This window comes from Tasmannia lanceolata, unplaced genomic scaffold (assembly GCF_043159265.1).
Source record: "Tasmannia lanceolata isolate RefF3 unplaced genomic scaffold, GAP_Taslan_0.1 ptg000025l, whole genome shotgun sequence".
In the NCBI taxonomy this organism is placed as follows: domain Eukaryota; kingdom Viridiplantae; phylum Streptophyta; class Magnoliopsida; order Canellales; family Winteraceae; genus Tasmannia; species Tasmannia lanceolata.
Window position 1 is genome coordinate 14257172 of NW_027518702.1, and position 20497 is coordinate 14277668.

The 20497-nt window shown below is 37.9% G+C and overlaps 1 protein-coding gene across 1 annotated transcript; it reads left to right on the forward strand.

The window, feature by feature from the left end:
• The first annotated feature begins 464 nt into the window (after nucleotides 1–464).
• Nucleotides 465–19718, forward strand: LOC143857517 (peptidyl-prolyl cis-trans isomerase FKBP42-like). The gene is made up of 9 exons (XM_077367956.1): nucleotides 465–496; nucleotides 821–925; nucleotides 3296–3478; nucleotides 13300–13389; nucleotides 13551–13735; nucleotides 14093–14215; nucleotides 14323–14475; nucleotides 15194–15536; nucleotides 19448–19718. Exons 2-8 carry the CDS (start codon nucleotides 892–894, stop codon nucleotides 15512–15514), a joined length of 1089 nt encoding a protein of 362 aa, XP_077224071.1. The 5' UTR covers nucleotides 465–496; nucleotides 821–891; the 3' UTR covers nucleotides 15515–15536; nucleotides 19448–19718.
• The last annotated feature ends 779 nt before the right edge of the window (nucleotides 19719–20497 follow it).

The window sequence follows — 20497 nt, forward strand, 5'->3', positions numbered from 1 at the left end:
TTTCGTTCAATTCTAGGGCAAATTCAACAGGAAAAGTAAAGTTTTTCAAATAAAAAAGAAGAAAGAGAAGATTCAAAGCAGATGCAATTCTTGAATAGAAATTTTTCAAAGCAGAGCATAAAAAAAAAACGCACCTGAAATCAATTGCAGAGAAATCGAACAGAATAATATCAAATTTCGATGAGAACCACCTGATTTTTCACTCTCTCTCATCTCTCTCTCTCTCTCTCTCTCTCTACTGTTTTAATTAATAATTAAATAAAAACTACAACTTGGGAACAAAACAGAGATCGTTGGTGGGAAATGACATATTCGCCACCGTTTTTTCTTTTGGATGGTAAATTCGCACCTGCTGTAGGATAATTCGCACCCCTTGTAAGTGAATTGATGACAAAAAGCGTTAAAAACTATAACCTCCCTTTTTGACGTCTTTTGACGGCAATTGATGGTTAAGGGTGCGAATTATCCTACAGTGGGTACGGATTCATCATCACAGGTCAGACCCTCTCTTCCTCTCTCTCATTTTGTCGTTTTTTTTTTATTGCTGAAACGTGAAATTAGGTTTCGGATCTGTTTTTTTCTGGATTGAGTTTTCGGATTTGTATCGTTCAGCAAAGGGTTTGGGGTTTAGGGTTCGGATTACACTCGTTTGTTGGGTTTTTTAGTGATTAGGGTTAGGTTTTGTGTAGTTTTAATACAGTTTTGATTTCCTGATTAAATGTATTTTCTTTGGTCTTTAGGGTTTTTTTTTTTTGGATGAGATGCATATTGAAGTGATTGAAGTAATATGATTGCCACTTGTATTTGCTATTCGATTTAGGGACTACTGTTCAAGTAAGAAATATTGTGCAGAAGTTCAACAAGGTGATTGGAGAGAGTTCCATTTTGAGGATGGAGGAGAGTCAAGATTATAATCAGCCTAATGGTGATTCATCATACTCTTACCCCTTTCTTGAAGAAATAGATTCTGTTTCAAATCTTTTATTTTTGTAACTAGCATTTGCAACACAACTACTCATTCTCACTTATTTCTTGAATACCCAAGAAATTGTCTGCAGGTTGTTCACCTGATTGCATAGGTCAAACCATTTCACTTTTTTTTTTACTAATATGTTCTCATTCATTATCTTACAAGAATATTTATGCTGACATTAATATTTTTTTCCATTATATTGATATAAATTCCAACGCCTATGTTGAATTTTGAGCCCTAGTTATTTGAATCAGTCAGCTTCTGCAAATACCAGAAATAAAATTCAGTTTATCGCAGATACTGTTTGATAGTCTTATGACGTTTGTTTTGTTCGTTTAAAGGGTGAATGATATTCTTAAGACTTTAAGTGTTCACAGTAACATTGTGTCATGGTCTCGACTTGTTGATATCAGGATCAGCCTGCCAAGTCCAGATCGAGTGACATGTAGTATTTCTGATTGCGACAGGAAGAGGTCGTAGGTTTCCCCGAAATAGATGCAAATATGTGTCTTTCTGACCCTGTGGATCTGCCATAAGGCTTTAAGGTATGAAAAACACACACACACACACACACACATATATATAACAGCTATAGGAGCTGGCATCTTAGATCTAACTTGGCATATGCTTATGGTTTAGGCCCTGTATGCTGCTTTCTCTTTGAGCACTCAAAGGTGAAACTTCACAAGCCTTATTAGTTTTATTCAACTTTTAAATCTCTCTCAGATGAATGGGAGCATGTGCAGTATTTTGAGCATCCTAAGATCATCAAAATCTGCATGAGAGGGAGAATTAGAACTGTTCGTGGCCTGAAGATTTGGTTTTGGAGCACATCTGGCATATTTGGAGTATTCTGGTTCCTCTTAGAGTTCATGCATTTGGATGGGCAACGTTCCAGGAAAAGATCCTTATGGTGGACCATCTTCGCAAACACCATATGTGGATAAAAGATCATTTTGCTTTATGTGCGATCGATGGTGAAACAATGGACCACCTATTCATTCATTGCCCTTATGCAAGGGAGGTATGGTGCTGCATCCTGGATAAATTTGGGATGTCATGGGTTTTCTCTCGTCGTTTAGTGGAGCTTTTGGACAGTTGGTTCTCAGTGCCTTGACCCTCTAAAGGAAGAATCTTATGGAGAGCAGCGATGCTAGCTACGGTTTGGGTTCTTTTGAAGGGGAGGAATGCTAGGGTATTCATGAAATCAATGAAATATCACTTCCGGTGGTATTTTTGTCAAATGCCACCTATATAAGGCATGAAGGGTATTTTTGTCAAATGCCACATATATAAGTGCACAGGCATGAAGAATGTTCGATAACTCTTCCTCCTGAACTTTGTACACATATTACCAACCTTTTATTCTTTTTATATCCATTAGCTAAGTCAATAGTTTCTCTCTGTACCATATATGTATCTTATTTAACCATACAATCGGGGTTCAAAATTGATCTCATGTAGTGTGCACCATGTGCCCTACGAAGACCCGTGGCTTTCTTGGCTCCCTACATTTGTCCCCCAAATTCTGTACATTTCACTAGGCTCTCCAAATCATTAGATATAGATGCAGTTCGTAAAATTCTCCGAGTGCTTCTATGATGGTGAATTGACCAAAATATTCATTTTATTCTCCTTATTTTCTTATTCTTATATATCATTCATCTGTGAAAAGTGCCCATTTTGCACATGGTTTTATTTTTTTCTCATATGTTTTGTCAATTGATATGGTTGGTTGTGGTTGTTTCATCACTTTGTACCATTGCAACCACACTAACAATTGCCTGTTTTTTCTTTTCATCTCTGCTTAGATTTTAGAGCAGCACATGAAATAATCAGTTGCAAATGATAGGGAGGTCACTTTGGTCATGTTTTCTGAGTTTGGGCCATTTCAAGTGGACCTTGAAGTTACAAACATCTATTTGACTTTGGTCATGTATTTTGACTTGAGATCCTTTTTAAAAAAAAAACTTCTGGCCTTCTAAAGTTTGGATATATGGAATGATTGAGATGAAAACAGAGTTTCTCTAGCTACTTAAAACACTTTCTTTGGGTAGGTGGTACTTTGACCCATTTAGTATATTAAGTTGTTTCATTTCTTTATAATTTCGTATTGAGTAGATCCGTCTCGATCTCTGTTTTTCTTGTTTGGTTGGATGCAGTTTTTATCCAATGATTTCTTAACGGGTATAATGTTTTTAATATTACTCATTTGGAAAAATCTTTCAGCATTCAACAGTAAACTGTTCTCATTTCGGACACATATAGCCTTCTTCTCATGTTACACAGTGTTAAAGTGATGATATTCTGTGTATTTCACAGGCCCAGATGATGATAACGAGGTTGTTGCTGAGCATGCTGCCTTTGTGCATGGTGAACCCCCGCAAGATACTGAAGGTCCCCCAAAGGTTGACTCAGAAGTGGAAGTTCTCCATGAGAAAGTTACAAAGCAAGTCATTAAGGAAGGTCATGGTCAGAAACCGGCAAAGTTCTCAACATGCTTCTGTAAGAACATATAACTTATCCCATGTATTTCTCTTGCATGCAAAGGCGGAGGAGCCTGTAGGCTATTTCTAATTTCCTCGGGAGTTATTTTTTCTTGTTTTTTTCGTTCTTATGAAGTGAAATTGGGAAACCTGGTTCTATCAGTAGACACTACGGTGTTCATTATGGCATCCAATGACTTCATATAGTTTTTGATGCCTTTTTTGAGGGTCTTATTCCCTTTGAATGTAAAACTCCAATATGGTATTAAGATGATCTTTTTAATTGTGAATTGGCAGTCTGTTCCATTGTAGTTAGTTGTTGTTGGATTGGACTGGTTGGTTCACAACTATTTGTGTTAGAGATTTAAGTGAGAATTTTGATTTGTGTTCAGGCTAGGGATGAAGGATCGAAACCTTTAGAGGTTTATAACTTTATAAACATAGGCTTAAAATGACACTTCTAAGTGGCCAAGTCTCACGGGCAAAATTCTTAATATATTTGGTATGACATGGGTATTCCCATCTAGACTCTATGATGTTCTAGATAGTTGGCCCTATGCTTCATGGCGTAAAAAGGAAAGATCCTATGGAATGTAGTATTATTGGCCACTATCTGGGTATTATGGGAAAAGAGGAATGCCAGGGTGTTGAGAGGGTTAGTAAAAAGCCCTCATTGCATCTTCATGAAGGTGATTGCGCTAACCACATGTTGGGTTAGGGCTCTACCCAGTTTCAGGTTCGTCTCAGCTTATGAACTTTGGAACGGATGGAGAGGTTTGTAATAGTGTCGAGCTCAGGGAGCCTATTTCCTAAGGTTGGGAGCTGCCTAGCCAAGGCAAACTAAAGCTAAACTTCGACTTTTCAAGCTTCGGGAATCCTAGCCTGTTGGAGTAGGCGGGCTTCTAAGAGATTATGACAGAGCAACGAAATGGGCCTTCTTAGGCCCTGCTGGGATAGCAGACTCTGATGAGGCTGAAATTAGAGCTGTTCTCCAAGGCATATGGCTAATTGAGCCCAACACCCTTGATCAAGTCATTGTGTAGGGGGATTCACTCAATGTAATAAAATGGCTAAAGGGAAGCCTCTCCTATCATTGGCGGTATCAGTTTCTTCTACAGTCAGGGCTCTTATAATTAATATCTTCAGTGGCTTATTTTTATATAAAATATTATAACCTATAAAGTATTAGAAAAAAATTCTATCACCCGAATCTTCTCAAAGTTTCACCACACTTGACATTTATTTTGTTTATAACATTTAATGCTTTTAATGCTGATAGAGAGAGACAGAGTGTGTGTGTATGTGTGGGAAGAGAGAGATGAGGCTCACACTTGATGATGCTTACACTTGTCATTTCAAAGAGAGATGACTGATGACTATCCTAACATTTAATGCTCTTACACTTGAGAGAGAGACTAGTTGAGTGAGATGAGAACGCTCTTTCACCGCCATCTTTTCTTTTCCTTCTCCTATTTTGTACCAACATATAGCAAAATACATGTACTTTGAAGTTTGAACAACATTCTCTAAGAATGTACTCTCTTATATCTAATATCACTTAGATTTTTCTATTTTTCTTTATTAAGTATTTGAAATGAGAGATTATAAATTACCAACATAGGAACAATGTCGATTCCTAGTCTAGCAATAGGATATAAAAGATTATAAATTTATGGAGCATTAATTATGAGAGCCCCAACTGTATATCCTTCCACCGTGTAAGAAGAACGGTGAATAATGAGGCCGGTAGACTAGCTAGGGAAGGAGTTGCTAGGGAGGCTTTAGAGATTTTTCGACTTTCTTCCCTCTTTAAGAGTCCATCGCTTTGTATATTCCCTTTCTTTTGTTTTTTGTCTTCCTTGTATTGACACTCCTCGGTCGCAGGGTCCCGCCCTTGTCCTGTCTATTCCTTATATTAATGCAATTCAGGGAGGCTTTAGAGATTTTTCGACTTTCTTCCCTCTTTAAGAGTCCATCGCTTTGTATTTTCCCTTTCTTTTGTTTTTTGTCTTCCTTCTATTGACACTCCTCGGTCACTGGTCCCGCCCTTGTCTTGTCTTGTCTTGTCTCTTTGTGCATACACTGCTAGTTTAGAAATGTGTCCCCAAAACTTTGTCTTATACTCTTATGAGCATGCACTGATAAGATAGGACCTACTCAAAATTAGTTTAAAACCCTATGCGTTTATATACAGTTATGATGGAAAACACTCAAAGCTCATAAATTTGATCTGATTTGGACAACAAAACACACACACACACACACACACACACACCTATAACTCATACATCTGGTCTATTTTGGGCTTGAGAATACAAGTACATACTCCCAAAAATCTGGTCCATTTTTGGTCCTAAAAATCTTAGTCCAGCAGGGTGTAAATCTGGTCCAATTTGGACCTAAATACTCACACACACACACACACACACACATATATATATATATACAGAGGAAAGTGAAGCTACACCGCCGGCTTAAAATACAATGGGCCCACATTGTTTTGGTGATCCAAAGAATTCATTTGATTGGCCCTCACATAGATAGGGTGTCCACCAAAAATCAGCTCCATAGGATCATCCCAACCCTACGATTTGTGGAGGCAAAAATGAACGTGTAAAAACCTTCACAAATTTGTCCATTTTTGCCTCCACAGTTTGAAGGGTTGGGATGATCCTATGGAGCTGATATTTGGTGGACACCCTATCTATGTGAGGGCCAATCAAATGAATGGTTTGGATCACCAAAACAATGTGGGCCCATTGTATTTTAAGCCGCCGGTGTAGCTATATATATATATATATATATATATGAGGAAAGTGAAGCTACACCGCCGGTGTAGCTAACTTAGCTACACCGCCGGCTTAAAATACAATGGGCCCACATTGTTTTGGTGATCCAAACCATTCATTTGATTGGCCCTCACATAGATAGGGTGTCCACCAAATATCAGCTCCATAGGATCATCCCAACCCTTCAAACTGTGGAGTCAAAAATGGACAAATTTGTGAAGGTTTTTACACGTTCATTTTTGCCTCCACAAATCGTAGGGTTGGGATGATCCTATGGAGCTGGTTTTTTGTGGACACCCTATCTATGTGAGGGCCAATCAAATGAATTCTTTGGATCACCAAAACAATGTGGGCCCATTGTATTTTAAGCCGGCGGTGTAGCTTCACTTTCCTCATATATATATATATATATATATATATATATATATATATATATGAGGAAAATGATTGTGAGCTTGAAGCTCATATAGCTTATATGAGCTTGAGGGCCCAAACACATGGGTCCCACATTTTTTGTTGTGATCCAAACCATTCATTTGCAAGGCCCCATCATAGATAGTGTGTGTACCAAAAATCAGATCCATTGGATCATCCTAACCCTTCCATAAGCGGAGGGCAAAAATGGGCAAATTTGTGGCCAACGGTGTCTGTCCATTTTGCCCTCCACTTTTGGATGGGTTAGGATGATCCTATGGAGCTGATTTTTTGTAGACCTGGCAAAACCGACCCATGCCCACGGGTTGACCCGGCCCACCCGCAAAATTGCGGGCACGGGTCTGGGTTTTAGTGACCCGCCAAAATTTGACCCGCGGGCAACCCAACCCGCAAAAACATGGGTTGGGCCGGGTCAACCCGCGGGTACCCGCGGGCACCCGCATTTTCAAGTAATTTTTAAGAATTTATTGGAGAATGTTATCAGCTCTTGGAAAATCATCAGATGTAAATGATTTTTGGAGTATAACCTATTTTGCCTATGGCCCATCTAATGGACGGTTTGGATCATCCGATGGTGTGGGCCATACCATACCTTTAAAAAAGTGAGAGTGCCCTCAGAAGTGTTGGTAACATTTCGTTTTTTTTTTTTTAACGCTGTGCAAAGATGCTCACAGAGGCGAAGGTTTCTAGCAAAAGAAAAAGTAAAAAAAACGTAATCATTACACAAGAAAAGTAAATAACTGAGTTATAAAGTTTTAGATGAAAAATTACGGATAAATGGTTATGTAATTATAAAATAACGAGAAAAATACGACAAACATGTGTAGAGTTATTACAATTACGGGAAAAACTTGGGTGCGGTCAAATCACGTCAAATCAGGAGAATTTAAATCCCATATTATATTTGCTTATATTTGCGGGTGACCCGCGGGTTAACCCGGCCCACCCGCGGGCCGCGCGGGTCATCAAATTTCTGACCCGCAAAAATGCGGGTCACCAAAATTCTGACCCGTGTGACCCGCACCCGCACCACCCGCGGGTTGACCCGGCCCGACCCACCCGTTTGCCAGGTCTAATTTTTTGTACACACCCTATCTATGTAAGGGCCTTTCAAATGAATGCTTTGGACCATCCTAACAATATGGGCCCACATGTGTTTGGGCCCTCAAGCTCATATAAGCTATATGAGCTTCAAGCTCACAATCATTTTCCTCTACAAAGCATTCATTTGAAAGGCCCTTACATAGATAGGGTGTGTACAAAAAATCAGCTCCATAGGATCATCCTAACCCATCCAAAAGTGGAGGGCAAAATGGACAGACACCGTTGGCCACAAATTTGCCCATTTTTGCCCTCCGCTTTTGGAGGGGTTAGGATGATCCAATGGAGCTGATTTTTGTTACACACCCTATCTATGATGGGGCCTTGCAAATGAATGGTTTGGATCACCACAAAAAATGTGGGACCCATGTGTTTGGGCCCTCAAGCTCATATAAGCGATATGAGCTTCAAGCTCACAATCATTTTCCTCATATATATATATATATATATATAGGACATAAATCTAGACAGATTTGGTGTTCTAGATTAAGGTACAAAAACAGTACTAAAATTTGGGCCTGTGTACTCTAAAAACCACATACTATTGGCCCAAAAATCTGGACAGATTGTGTTCGCAGGTGGGGCACACAATAAGATAAATATTTGGACTGTTTCATGCTCCCAAAATGGGCACAAAACCAAAAATAAAAATAAATAATTTCGCAAGGTAGTAATGCTCATAGAATCGCTGAGATACACGCATGCATATACATGTATGTACACATGTGTTTTTATGAATAACATGATGGTTTAAGATCTCTGTATTTATGATGTTTGAGTCACGTGAAATGAAAATATTACACAATCATGAAACTCTTATTTCATTCCTAAAATCTACTACAAAGAGGGTTTATCAAGAACGCTTGATATCTTCTCTATTTAAATCACATATATATTTATTTGTTTTCTCTTTTCCTTGTTTTATAATACTTAACTGTTTAGGGTTTTGCTTAGAGAATGAATAAGATTAATTAGAACCAAGAAAATCACAAAACTTAGTTGGATAGAGTTAGGGTTTGATTAGAGCTTCAATCTTCTTCTTCTCTTCTTTTCTTTCTTTCTTTCTTCCTTTCTCCCTCTTTCTCTAAAAAATTTTTGGGCGAGAATGGGAGAAGTGTACATATATATATATATATATATATATATATATATATATATATATATATATATATATATATATATAGAGGAAACTGTTGGTGAGCTAGCTTGCCCAATCACATGGGGGCCCACTTTGTTAGGATGATCCAAACCATTCATTTGAAAGTCCCTTACATAGATGGGGGGTGTACCAAAAATCAGCTCCATAGGATCATCCTAACCCCTCCATTTGTGGAGGACAAAAATGGACAGACACAAATCTGCCCCATTTTTGTTCTCCACAAATGGAGGGGTTAGGATGATCCTATGGAGCTGATTTTTGGTACACCCCCTATCTATGATAAGGCCTTGCAAATGAATGATTTGGATCACTCCCCAAAATGTGGGACCCATGTGATTGGGCAAGCTAGCTCACCATAAGTTTGGTGAGCTCAACAGTTTCCTAATATATATATATATATATATATATATATATATATATATATATTTATATATATATATAATTCTATTTTCCTTGTTTTATGATTGGTAAATTAAGATGAGTCATAAGAGGGCTATAGTAAGTTACCAAAAACCCAACACCTTGGTCTTATTTATAAGGCATGATAGCCACTTTTTATGGGTTTTAAATTTTAAAGAAAAGGAAAACAACCAAAAGAAGGGATTACATATATTCCCTATTTTTTGTTTTGATTTGCTATTTTGGCTAATCTACTATTAATGATAATATTATATCCCTAAAGTTTCTCACTTTACATCATCCATAAGTTTACTTAATCTCCAAGTAATCCCACTACTTCTATTAATGTAAAGTTCCCACTATTGTTAAAAGTTTTTGGATTTTTAATTAAAGAAAACTAAGATATCCAAAATCTAGGAATTTCCTTTTAAGATTACTTATAATTAGTAAATCTAAAAAGGCATCTTTAAATTTACTATCATCACACCATATCATTGATTGCTAATTAAAAGCAATCACATATATTTTCCTAAATAATTACTTATAATTAGTAATCCTACAAAGGCATCTTTAAATTAACTATCATCATACCATATATATTTATATATCTAATTTATTGAGGGTGGGCCCACACTGCACGTTTTCCCATGAGGGGGAAAACGTGTAGCCCCGCCCCCCCCCCTTCCCCCCTCCCCCCAATATGGCTTACACTCTTAAAAAAAAAGTGGGCGTTACAGGTTTTAGGTTTGAGATTCGGTATGCATTTCAATCGTGACGGAAATAGAAACATGTCAGTTTTAGTTGGAAATTTCAGTGGAAATTCTGTAAAATCAAGGAAACTTATGGAATGTATGCAAATGATGGGCATTTAAGATGGGACTTCATAAGGTGCTAGAATAAGCTCAAATACACACTAAAAAACCATCACTTAAGCCAAAAAAAAGAGAAAACACTCATTATGGTTCTCTTAGAGGATATTTTAAAATCTTCTAGAGGGTTAGGACAAGGCGATCCTCTCCCCCCCTTTCTCTTTGTCGAAGTGGCTGAAAATTTGATCAGGCTGTTAGATAGAGGCAGTACAAGTGGCCTAATTGAAGGATTCAAGGTTGGGCGAGATGGTACAGAGATTTCTTATTTACGGTTTGCATGTGATACTCTTCTATTTTGTTCCCCTGAGCCGCTCAAGATTCTGAATCTTAAATCTGTCCTTAGGAGTTACGAATTGATCACGGGCAAGCGCTCAAATTTGCTTAAGTTTAGAATTTTTGGCATTAACATTGATTTGGTGACAAGCCAAGGTTTGGCAGGTTTATTGGGTTGCAAGGTGGACTTTCTTCCTTCTTCTTATCTTGGTTTGCCTCTTGGGGTTGGTAAGCCTAAGAAATTAAATTGGGATCCTATTGTTGAAAGGGTTGAAAGAAGATTGGATAGTTGGAAGCAGAACCTTGTATCCAGGGGTGGAAGGGTGGCTCTTATCAAAGCAGTTTTGGCTAATATTCCTATATATTTCTTGTTTGTCTTCAGATGTCTCATGAGCATTATTAATAGATTGGAGCAAATCCAAAGAAGATTCCTATGGAGGGTGCAACAGAGAGAAAATGTATCCATTTAGAAAGTTGGGAGGAAGTCTGCAAACCTATCAAGGGCGGCAGTCTTAGGGTAAGAAAGATCAAAGAGGTTGATCAAGCTCTGTTAGGTAAGTGGTTGTGGAGATTTAGGGAAGCAGTCTCTCACCTATTGGTCAGAGTAATTGACAGTAAGTATTGATATTCTATTGGGAATTGGGCATCAGAAGACGGATTTAGTCATTAGGGATTGACTGTATGGCGTGATATTTTGCGAGTTAAGCATAAATTTCTAAATGGGGTGCAATTCAGAGTTACCTTAGGGGACTGAGTCAGATTCTGGCATGATATTTGGAGTACACCGCTTCCTTTAAAAGATTCATTCCCAGGGTTGTTTGCCATGGCCTTGTCCAAAGAAGCTCTAGTCTGAGACTGCTTTCTTAGAAGAGATGGCAAGGTGGTTTGGGTGCCTTCTTTTATCAGAAATTTCTTCGATTGGGAGCTTGACGTGGTGAGTCGATTTTTGAATGTCTTGGAAGGTTGCTAGATCAAATTGTCGGGCTCGGATAAAAGGGTTTGGACTTGGAACTCCATCGGTATTTTCACTATCAAATCTTTCTACCTACACCTTGTACTTGATTCTGGGGCCCTCAAGAGTAGCCAAAGTGTGGTCGATCCTAGCCCCCTAAGGGTGGCTATTTTCGGTCGGGCAGTGTGCCTTGGAAGAATTCAAATGGTGGATTTCCTTCAAGACCGGAAGATGCTCATTATTGATCATTGTGCTCTTTGCATCGAGGCGGGTGAGTCACCATATTTTCATTCATTGCAAGTTGGCCAGAGAACTATGAAGTTGTATTTTGGGTAGATTCGAGATTGCTTGGGTTTTCCTGGCTTCCATAGTAGATTTATTGGACAACTGGTCCCTTGTTCCTTGGAAAAAGAAAGGGAAGATTCTATGGCATTTTTCCCTCCTCGCGACTATTTGGGTGCTTTGGAAAGAGAGGAATAATCGGGTGTTTAAAGGACATTCCAAGAGACCCTTGTTTCTCGTTAATAAAGCTGTCGCCTTAATTATAGCTTGAGCAAAGGCTTCTCCTCGCTTTATGTTTGTGTCTGTCCATGATTTATGGTACGAATGGAAGGAAATATGCAATAGCTCAGAGTCGAGATCTAAGATAGCGCCATTTCAAAAAATAGATAGCGCATGTTTGGATACCTCTCTATTCGAGTTTCCTAAAATTAAATTTTGATGGGTCCGGTGTTGGAAATCCGGGGGCTAACGGGCGTTGGAGGTGTTCATAGAGACGAGAATGATTCTGTAAGGTGGGCTTTCTCGGGACTGGCTGGCATAGTAGACTCTAGCGAAAAAGAAGTGCAAGCGGCCTGTCAAGGAATCAAACTTCTTGAAGAGTTGAGTTTGGATAAATTAATTGTGCAAGGAGATCTTAATGTCAATAGTTGGCTTTCTGGTGCCCATTCTTATCCATGTAGGTTAGCTAAATTATTTGAGGAGATTATAGATAAGGTGGGTGAATCCTCTCCTTCCTTCGTTCATGTGAGAAGATTAGCCAACGAGGTAGCTGATAGGCTAGCCAGGGAAGGGGCCTGAAAGAGGCGTTTGAGCTTGATGGTTTTCTCCCCCCTGATGTCTTTGTTCTCCCCTCCTCTTTGGGGATTTCTCTCCAGAAAGGGTGGGCGAATCCCCTCCTTCCTTCGTTCATGTGAGAAGATTGGCCAACGAGGTAGTCGATAGGCTAGCCAGGGAAGGGGTGTCAAAAGAGGCGTTGGAGCTTTACGATTTTCTCCCCCCTTGATGTCTTTGTTCTCCCCTCCTCTTTGGGGATCTCTCTTCTCCTCTCTTGTTCTTTATTTCTTGATTTATATTGACCCTCTAGGTCTCTTTCTTTTTAATGAAATCTTTACCATTAAAAAAAAGGTTTAACAACATCATACCTAGTGACTGGCACAAATGCCAGATAATTCAGTACATGCCACATTTTACATGTAATTTATATAACTATATAATCCATACACCAAATGTTGCATGCAATCCATAAAAATATAGCACATAATGTTATAACATACCACTAATGTAGAAAATAGCAAAGAAAGATAATTTTTTCTTCTCTAAAATAATTATTTAGCCTACCCAACTAGTTTGGGACGAAGGCTTTGTTGAGTTGAGGAAATAATTTTTTAATATTTTATATAAATATAACAAAGATAGAAAATTGATTTTAATTAGCCCCACCAGCCCCCGGTCAACAAAATTACATTCCTGGAGCCTTCTTCAACTTAACTTTTTCCTGTGTGATTTTGTGAAGAATTAGCAAACCAGCTTTTAATTTGTAAGATTTGGTTGTATTTGAGAAATGCTCTTTATTTGTTGCAGTGCACTACAGAGCATGGGCTGAAAGCACCCTGCACAAGTTTGAAGACACATGGAATGAACAACGACCTATTGAATTGATTTTAGGAAAAGGTAATTCTTATTAACTTGTTTTTTGAATTTTTGTCACTAAATATAGTTTCTACGAGGCAGTCATGATAGGCACCCTCAAAAGAATTACTAGTTTAAATTGAAATTTGTTTGTATTAAATCTGAAATTGAAATATTAGTAACTTTAGCTTGTCTCTCAACAGAGAAAACAGAGATGGCAGGATTGGGTATTGGTGTGTCAAACATGAAAGCTGGTGAACGTGCAAAATTGCATGTGGGTTGGGAATTAGGCTACGGTAAAGAGGGGAGCTTTTCCTTCCCCAATGTTCCACCAATGGCAGACCTCCTATATGAAGTTGAGCTTATTGGTTTTGACGAAGCTAATGAAGTAAGTTAACCACAATCCATAATGATTTGAGGATCTAATCATGGTTTTAAATTTCGTCCGAAATCCGAAATTTAATTCCGAAATTTCGGATTTTGGCATAGATTTCGACCGAAATTGGATCATTTCAGCCGAAATTTTTAAAATTTCGGTTTCGGCAGGGACTGAAACCGAAACTGAAATTTGAATCTTTGGATCTAATATGGATCCCTTGTTAATGTATTCCTTGAGCAGTTTGAACTATGATTAGGACACTTTATTCCTGCACATCTGTATATATGCCTATGTTTTGAACTATTGGCGCTTCACATTTCTCAGCACATTGCTTTAGTTTGACTGTTCTAAGATACATTTTTCTAGGGAAAAGCTCGCAGTGATATGACAGTTGAGGAAAGGATTGGAGTGGCAGATAAAAGGAAGATGGAAGGCAACGCTTATTTCAAGGATGAAAAATTGGAGGAGGCTATGCAACAGTATGAAATGGTTACTGACTTTTTGATATCCTTTGGATTTCTAAATTTGGAATCACATGTGGTTTCTTTTCTGAGTTGTACAGGACTTTGTTTTGATGGTTATCTTTTTCCTGTCAGGCCATAGCGTACATGGGAGATGACTTCATGTTCCAGTTATTTGGGAAATACAGGGATATGGCCCTGTCTGTGAAGAACCCATGCCACCTCAACATGGCCGCATGCTTAATAAAGCTGAAGCGTTATGAAGAAGCCATTGGACAGTGCAGCATTGTATGTGTATAAAATTCTTCATTAATAAAAATGTAAATCACTAGTAAATGGAAGATTGCAACAATACGTACTTGGCGTTTTGGTTATGATAGAATAAATATGTTTTGGCTTTTGACCATAGATTACATCCAAATTGTTTTTTTTTTCACTCTGAAAAAAAAGAAGGAAGTTGCATTTGAATTGACAGTATTGCTACTATTTTTCTGAGATTGTATCCCATCCCATACTTTTGTTACTGATGTAATCATGGTCCTTTTCCCTTTCTTTTTTTTTTCCTTTTTTTGAATTGAGTCCTTTTCCCTTTCTATTCAAGTATGTATAATTATCCTACTTAATTAGGGAAGCTTTTTATTTTTAGGGATTTGCTAGCATCCATCGCAGAAGGCATTTCACGGATGGTCTGTTGCATGTGAGTGCAGCCACCTCATGAATAAAGACAAAATCTGCTTAAAAGTGAGCCTATGTGGCTGCTCCCACATGCAACAGACCATCCACGAAATGCCTTCTGCGATGGACACTATCAAATCCCTTATTTTTAATGGTCTTCTAAATTAGGTAATCTTGCGTTCTAGCAGTAAGTGTGAGGTTTCGGACATACCTAATAGGTGTTTTTGTTATTATGAAAGAAATGTAGCTTGTTTAGGCCAGAAATTACATCTTTAGTTGCTGGAAGTTATGTTTCTTTTGTTTAATTGAGTTGGGTAATGGGCTATATCAGGTGTTATCAGAGGACGAAAACAATGTCAAAGCATTATTTCGGCGAGGAAAAGCTAGAGCAGAACTCGGCCAGACGGATGCTGCACGAGAAGACTTTCAGAAAGCCAAAAAATATGCACCAGAAGACAAGGCAATTGTGAAGGAGCTGCGTTCGCTTGCCGAACATGACCGAGCTGTTTATCTTAAACAGAAGGAGATCTACAAAGGGATTTTTGGACCGAGGCCCGAACCTAAACCTCAGCGACTAACTTGGCTCATCCTCATTTGGAAATGGCTGAAATCTCTATTCTCTGGCCTCTTCAAAAGGCGCAAAGCTGACTGATTGAATCGACCTTTTTTATGTGGTAAGTTTTGACTAAGCTATTTTTAATTTCAATAGATTGTTCACGGTAATACTTGGTTTTATTGTTTTTATTGTCTTGATCAAGCGAATATCTTCTTAAAGAAAGGAAGCTTGAAAATATAACACAATGTCTCTCTGTTTCTCTCAAATAATACCCTTCAGTGTATTTGTCGTCATCTGGCTGATAATGAAGTATTTCTTTTTCTTTTTTCTTCTTTTGATTGAAATAGTATGTACGTTATATGTTCCAGCCTCTGACTTCAACACTAGAGGCGGCAGCAGCGTAATACTCTATTTTGTGAAATAAACTATTTTTGCCCTTTTCTTTCCATCAAAAGTACACTTAGTTCACTTGGAAATCAGAAATTTTTGGCGCGAAACAGTTCTTACCCTCAATTTTTGCCACCTTACTGGATAAGGCTCTGAAAATAACTGTTGCAAATTAATGGTGGGCAGCATATGTGAGTATAATGATAATGTATTCCTTGATGCTCAAGTTGAGGAGTATCACAAAGCCTTAGGGATATGAACTAGTTTACGTACCTACATAAAAAACACAGTCAAATTCATGCACTTCACATGCAGGGGCGGAGCTACATGTAGCTTAAGGGGAGCAGTTGCCCCTGTTGAGTTGGGCCAAATTCTTAATAGCCCCAACTCAATTGGGCCCAGCCCCTTTTAAAATTTGAAGGCCTGCCCCCCTTATGTATAAGCCTGTATAACCTTGCCCCCCTTATGCATAAATCCTGGCTCCGCCACTGATCACATGCCACCAGTCATCAAAACTCAAATGAAAGTTGTGAAACAACCAGTCAGTTACTCCAACAGCTTAAGCTGATGGAGATGGCGTTATTTAATCTTTTATACTTTAACACTCCCTCTCACGTATGGCCACTATTTCTAGGGTTGGCTTACACATGGCACATGTGGCCCCACTTTTGGGTTTTGGTCATTGCATGTGGATTTTTGCTATCAAGGACGTTTGAACTCAGGACCTTTGGCTCTGATACCCTGTGAAACAACCAGTTACTCAAAATGCTTAAGCTGATGGAGATGGCGTTATTTAATCTTTTAAACTTTAACAAAAGTAAATACACAAATATAAAAACAGGACCAGGACACATCAATGATGATAATTTATGTCTTCATCTTCAATGTCATTATCATCTTCATCATCATAGCAAATGCCCTCCCCCTCATGATCATACTCATCTATTATTACATGGCTTTTTCTTTAGCTTTACTTGCATCAATATGCAATATTGTTATTTATTGTGACTTGAAGGTATAAGTAGATTATATATTTTACAAACCTAGAAGTAGAAACTAGAAAGTAGACGCACTTTGAGGAGCACTCTTTCTCCTCTTAGTTGCCTGAACCTGAGGCTGAGAAGAAGCCGATAAAAAAGTGCTCCCAATCCCAATCTCGTTATAGTTTAGGTGGAAGATCATCTTAACCATTAGGATTTGTCTGAACAGCAGTGACATCAAGCATAATGTCACTGTAATCCATCCAACTAGGATTAGCAAGAAGAACATGGTTTCTTTCTCAGTGATCTACTCAATGTCAGAATCTATGTGATCCACCATTGCAACTTGGTAGTATACATAACATAGACTAGAACAGTGCTTCAAAATGAATCGTTCTTTTTATTCATTATCTATATCTATTCCATAGCAGATACTTCCTTCATAATACAAAAAATACGGATACTCTCTTTTTTGTATGGGCCTCTAATCAAAACTATTTTAAAATAAAAAAAGCTTATTCAAAAATAAAAAGTTCCCAGGAATGATTAGCTGACAACTAAAAAATACTGCATCAAATGTCCTCCAGTTCCTCTCACATCACAAAGCAGTGAAACACTACGGGGCCGTTTGGATACGTGGATTTTAGAATCCAGGTTTTTAGCTTGAAAACAGTGTAAAAGAGGGTTCATGATCAAGCTGTTGTATGCTGTCCTGACTGCGTTTCTTGGATTTTAAGTGAAAAATTCAGGTTTTGAAAATCTCTCCCACATCCTGAGATTTCTAAAACCTGGAGGATCTGCTACTCTCTTGTTGACGGAAAGAAGGGTGAGAAGTAAAAAAAGACGGCTAGTCTGCTTCTTCTCTCGTCTCTTAGCTACAATTTTGAAGAAATCCTGGATTCTAAAATCCGTGTATCCAAACGGCCCCTACATTACGCTTAGGCTCTGTTTGGATGCCAATTGCAAGAAGACTTGAGATGATCCTCAGGCAAAAAAAAAAGACTACTTGTCTGAAACTAAATGGTGCTGGGTTGCCAATGTAACATCAAAATCCATAACAACTACTAGACAAGAAATGACAGTAATAATTGCATGTCTGGTGACGTGGTATCACTAGGATTTCCATATGAAATAACTCAAAAAAGAAGAAATTTCTTAGGTAATCCTCTCTCTCTCTCTCTCTCTCTCTCTCTCTCTCTCTCTCTCTCTCACACACACACACACACACACACACACACACACACACACATTCCCTCTAACTCTCCCTCTCCCGGTTTACTTGCATCCAAACAGAATAAAGCAGTTGGCTTTACATGGATTTACCTGGGGTTTAATTGCATGCAAAATCCTGCCCCCCTCCATGGACTTCAAAATAAATTCATCAATTAACTACCATAAGCAATTGACATTTTATTGGATAACAAATAGTTAAGAAAGCAATCAATTCAAGGCATGACATCAAATTAATTTAAAACTAAATAAGTAAAAACTAAAAACATTAAAAAGTACTTGGATTTACCTTGCTTCAATTGCAGATTGTCATAGTTATGCCCAAAGTAACCTAAGGCTTTGCGATACTCCTCAACCTGAGCAATGATGATATTTTGCTTTTCTTCATTAGGTATCAATCTGGTAATGCAGTCCTCCAAGACTTTGCTGACCTCTTATGCCCAGAGAAAATGAGACTAAAAAAATAAAGTTAGGTTAAGTAAACCAATTTGGTTACTTCATTAGGTATCGATCTACTAATGCAATCTACGAAGCCTTTGGTGACCTCATTATGCCTGGAGCAGGTGAGGCTGAAAAATAAAGCCAAGTTAAGGAAGTAACCCACTACATGAAGGTGGATGTGTAGATCGTTATCCCAACATTGAGAATAAATCTATTGTTCGAGCAGAAAGTAATATCCAATAGTGTACTTGAATGTTCTACCTAAGCGGATGTCAAGTATACCTGCTAAAAGAAGTCACTAGACTAGACACAAATATCTATTTTAGAACTTTCTTATGCACCATGAGCCTTCTCTATCGTACTAGCAATATTTGGAAATTCTTCCATTTTGGCTTAGTTTTCTTTCTAGCATAGGATCTATGTAGTGGCCCACACTCTAGATCAAGTAAAAAGTAATCTCCAAAGCTTTGTAGTTAGCTACTGAAACGAGTGGTGGTGGTGGTGTGGTTTTTTTTGTTTGTTTGTTTTTTTTTTTTTTTTTTTGGGGGGGGGGGGGGGGCGGGGGGGGGGGGGGGGGGGGGTTAACATCCTCATCATCGTCCCCTCACATTTTATATTCCTTTTTGTAATCCTAATCCTATGAAATCTTTCCAACTCTCCATTTTATATTTGATGTAACCTTCTTACATTTTATTTGGAACGCCTGCTAGATGTTTACTCTAATCGGGTAATATCACCGCCCGATATAAGTTTATCGCAAACATTTTTTTTTTTTTTGAATGGAAGGCTTATTGGAAACGCATGGAAATGATATCCTTGCTCGTTCATAAAAGCTATGAATATCATTATGTATGTGTACGTATGCATGCATGTATATATGTTTGTATGCATTCTCACACATACATGTATATAAATTGATATAGATATATGTATATTATAACCAGTTCAACCATTTGGTGGTGGAATAACACAATGCCATGCATTTTACCAGGGTACTGAGAAGTAGACAATTGAAGTCCACCCCTGCGGGCAATACTAGCACTACAAGTTCTCCCCAGTATCGTTCTATGTGAAAGGAAGATATCAGAAGGCAAATCTGTTCCCATTTGCATTGCTCTTGTAATGGAATCATTTGCTACTCTGTGGAGGCTATTTAATATAAATTAGTGATATTGAAACTTCTTTTGATTATGATAATATTTACAAGAATTACAAACCTATCAAACTGTATTTGTTCCTGTTGTGGAGATGTTTGTTTCTCATTTCTAGTCTCTGTTACCCTTTTTCTCTCTGTTTTTTTTTTTTTGGCTCTGCTGTTCTATCAATCTGCACTGATGAGGGAAGCATGAATAATTGCTGCCTTTATATTTAGATCATCAATCTTAGTTTAGTAGTGGAATATTGCATAACAATTTTTTTTTCTTTTCCTTCTCAATTATGATTTTTTTAATGGTAAAAATTTCGTTAAAGAGACCAAGATGGTCAAATACAATAAGAATGACGCCAGAATCATTCTTTACAATATGATTTGATCGTTCAAATAATCAGGTACAGCATTTGAGATTGTTTCACCTCTCTCACCCATAAATCAGCCTTTCATATTTTTTTCGAAGGGCCATGTAAAAACATGTTTTTTAGTGAGACTAATCTCAGCCCTTAACAAGAAAGTGAAAGGCTGATTTCAGGCGACCCACATAGCCGTGATGGGGGTGGAACAATATTCATAGTTTTTTTTATGCTTGTCTTATTGTTATTCTTGTCATTCAGAAACAAAAATGGTATGAAGGAAATATGAATACCTGAAATTCCAGTTGCTAATGATGGATAAAGTGCAATTTAATTGTATTTTTCTTGCAATTCAGCTGCAAACTATAGCCCAGAAACATCGCAGTTTATACAAATAGCAACATAAATGCAACTAGGGTGCACTTCAAAATTTAGATGAAGGTGGGAAAATCTTTACTTCTGATACTGATCTATTTTATGTGGCAAAAGAAACACCATAGCCTTTTCCAATTCATAAAATGTCACAAATTTTAGG

Bases quoted from the DNA above. Each gene is read 5' to 3' on its own strand.
- LOC143857517 (XM_077367956.1), top strand. From the start codon at position 892: ATGGAGGAGAGTCAAGATTATAATCAGCCTAATG. The intron at 926-3,295 runs GTGATTCATCAT...TGTATTTCACAG, and splicing joins AGATTATAATCAGCCTAATG to GCCCAGATGATGATAACGAG. The intron at 13,736-14,092 runs GTAAGTTAACCA...ACATTTTTCTAG, and splicing joins GTTTTGACGAAGCTAATGAA to GGAAAAGCTCGCAGTGATAT.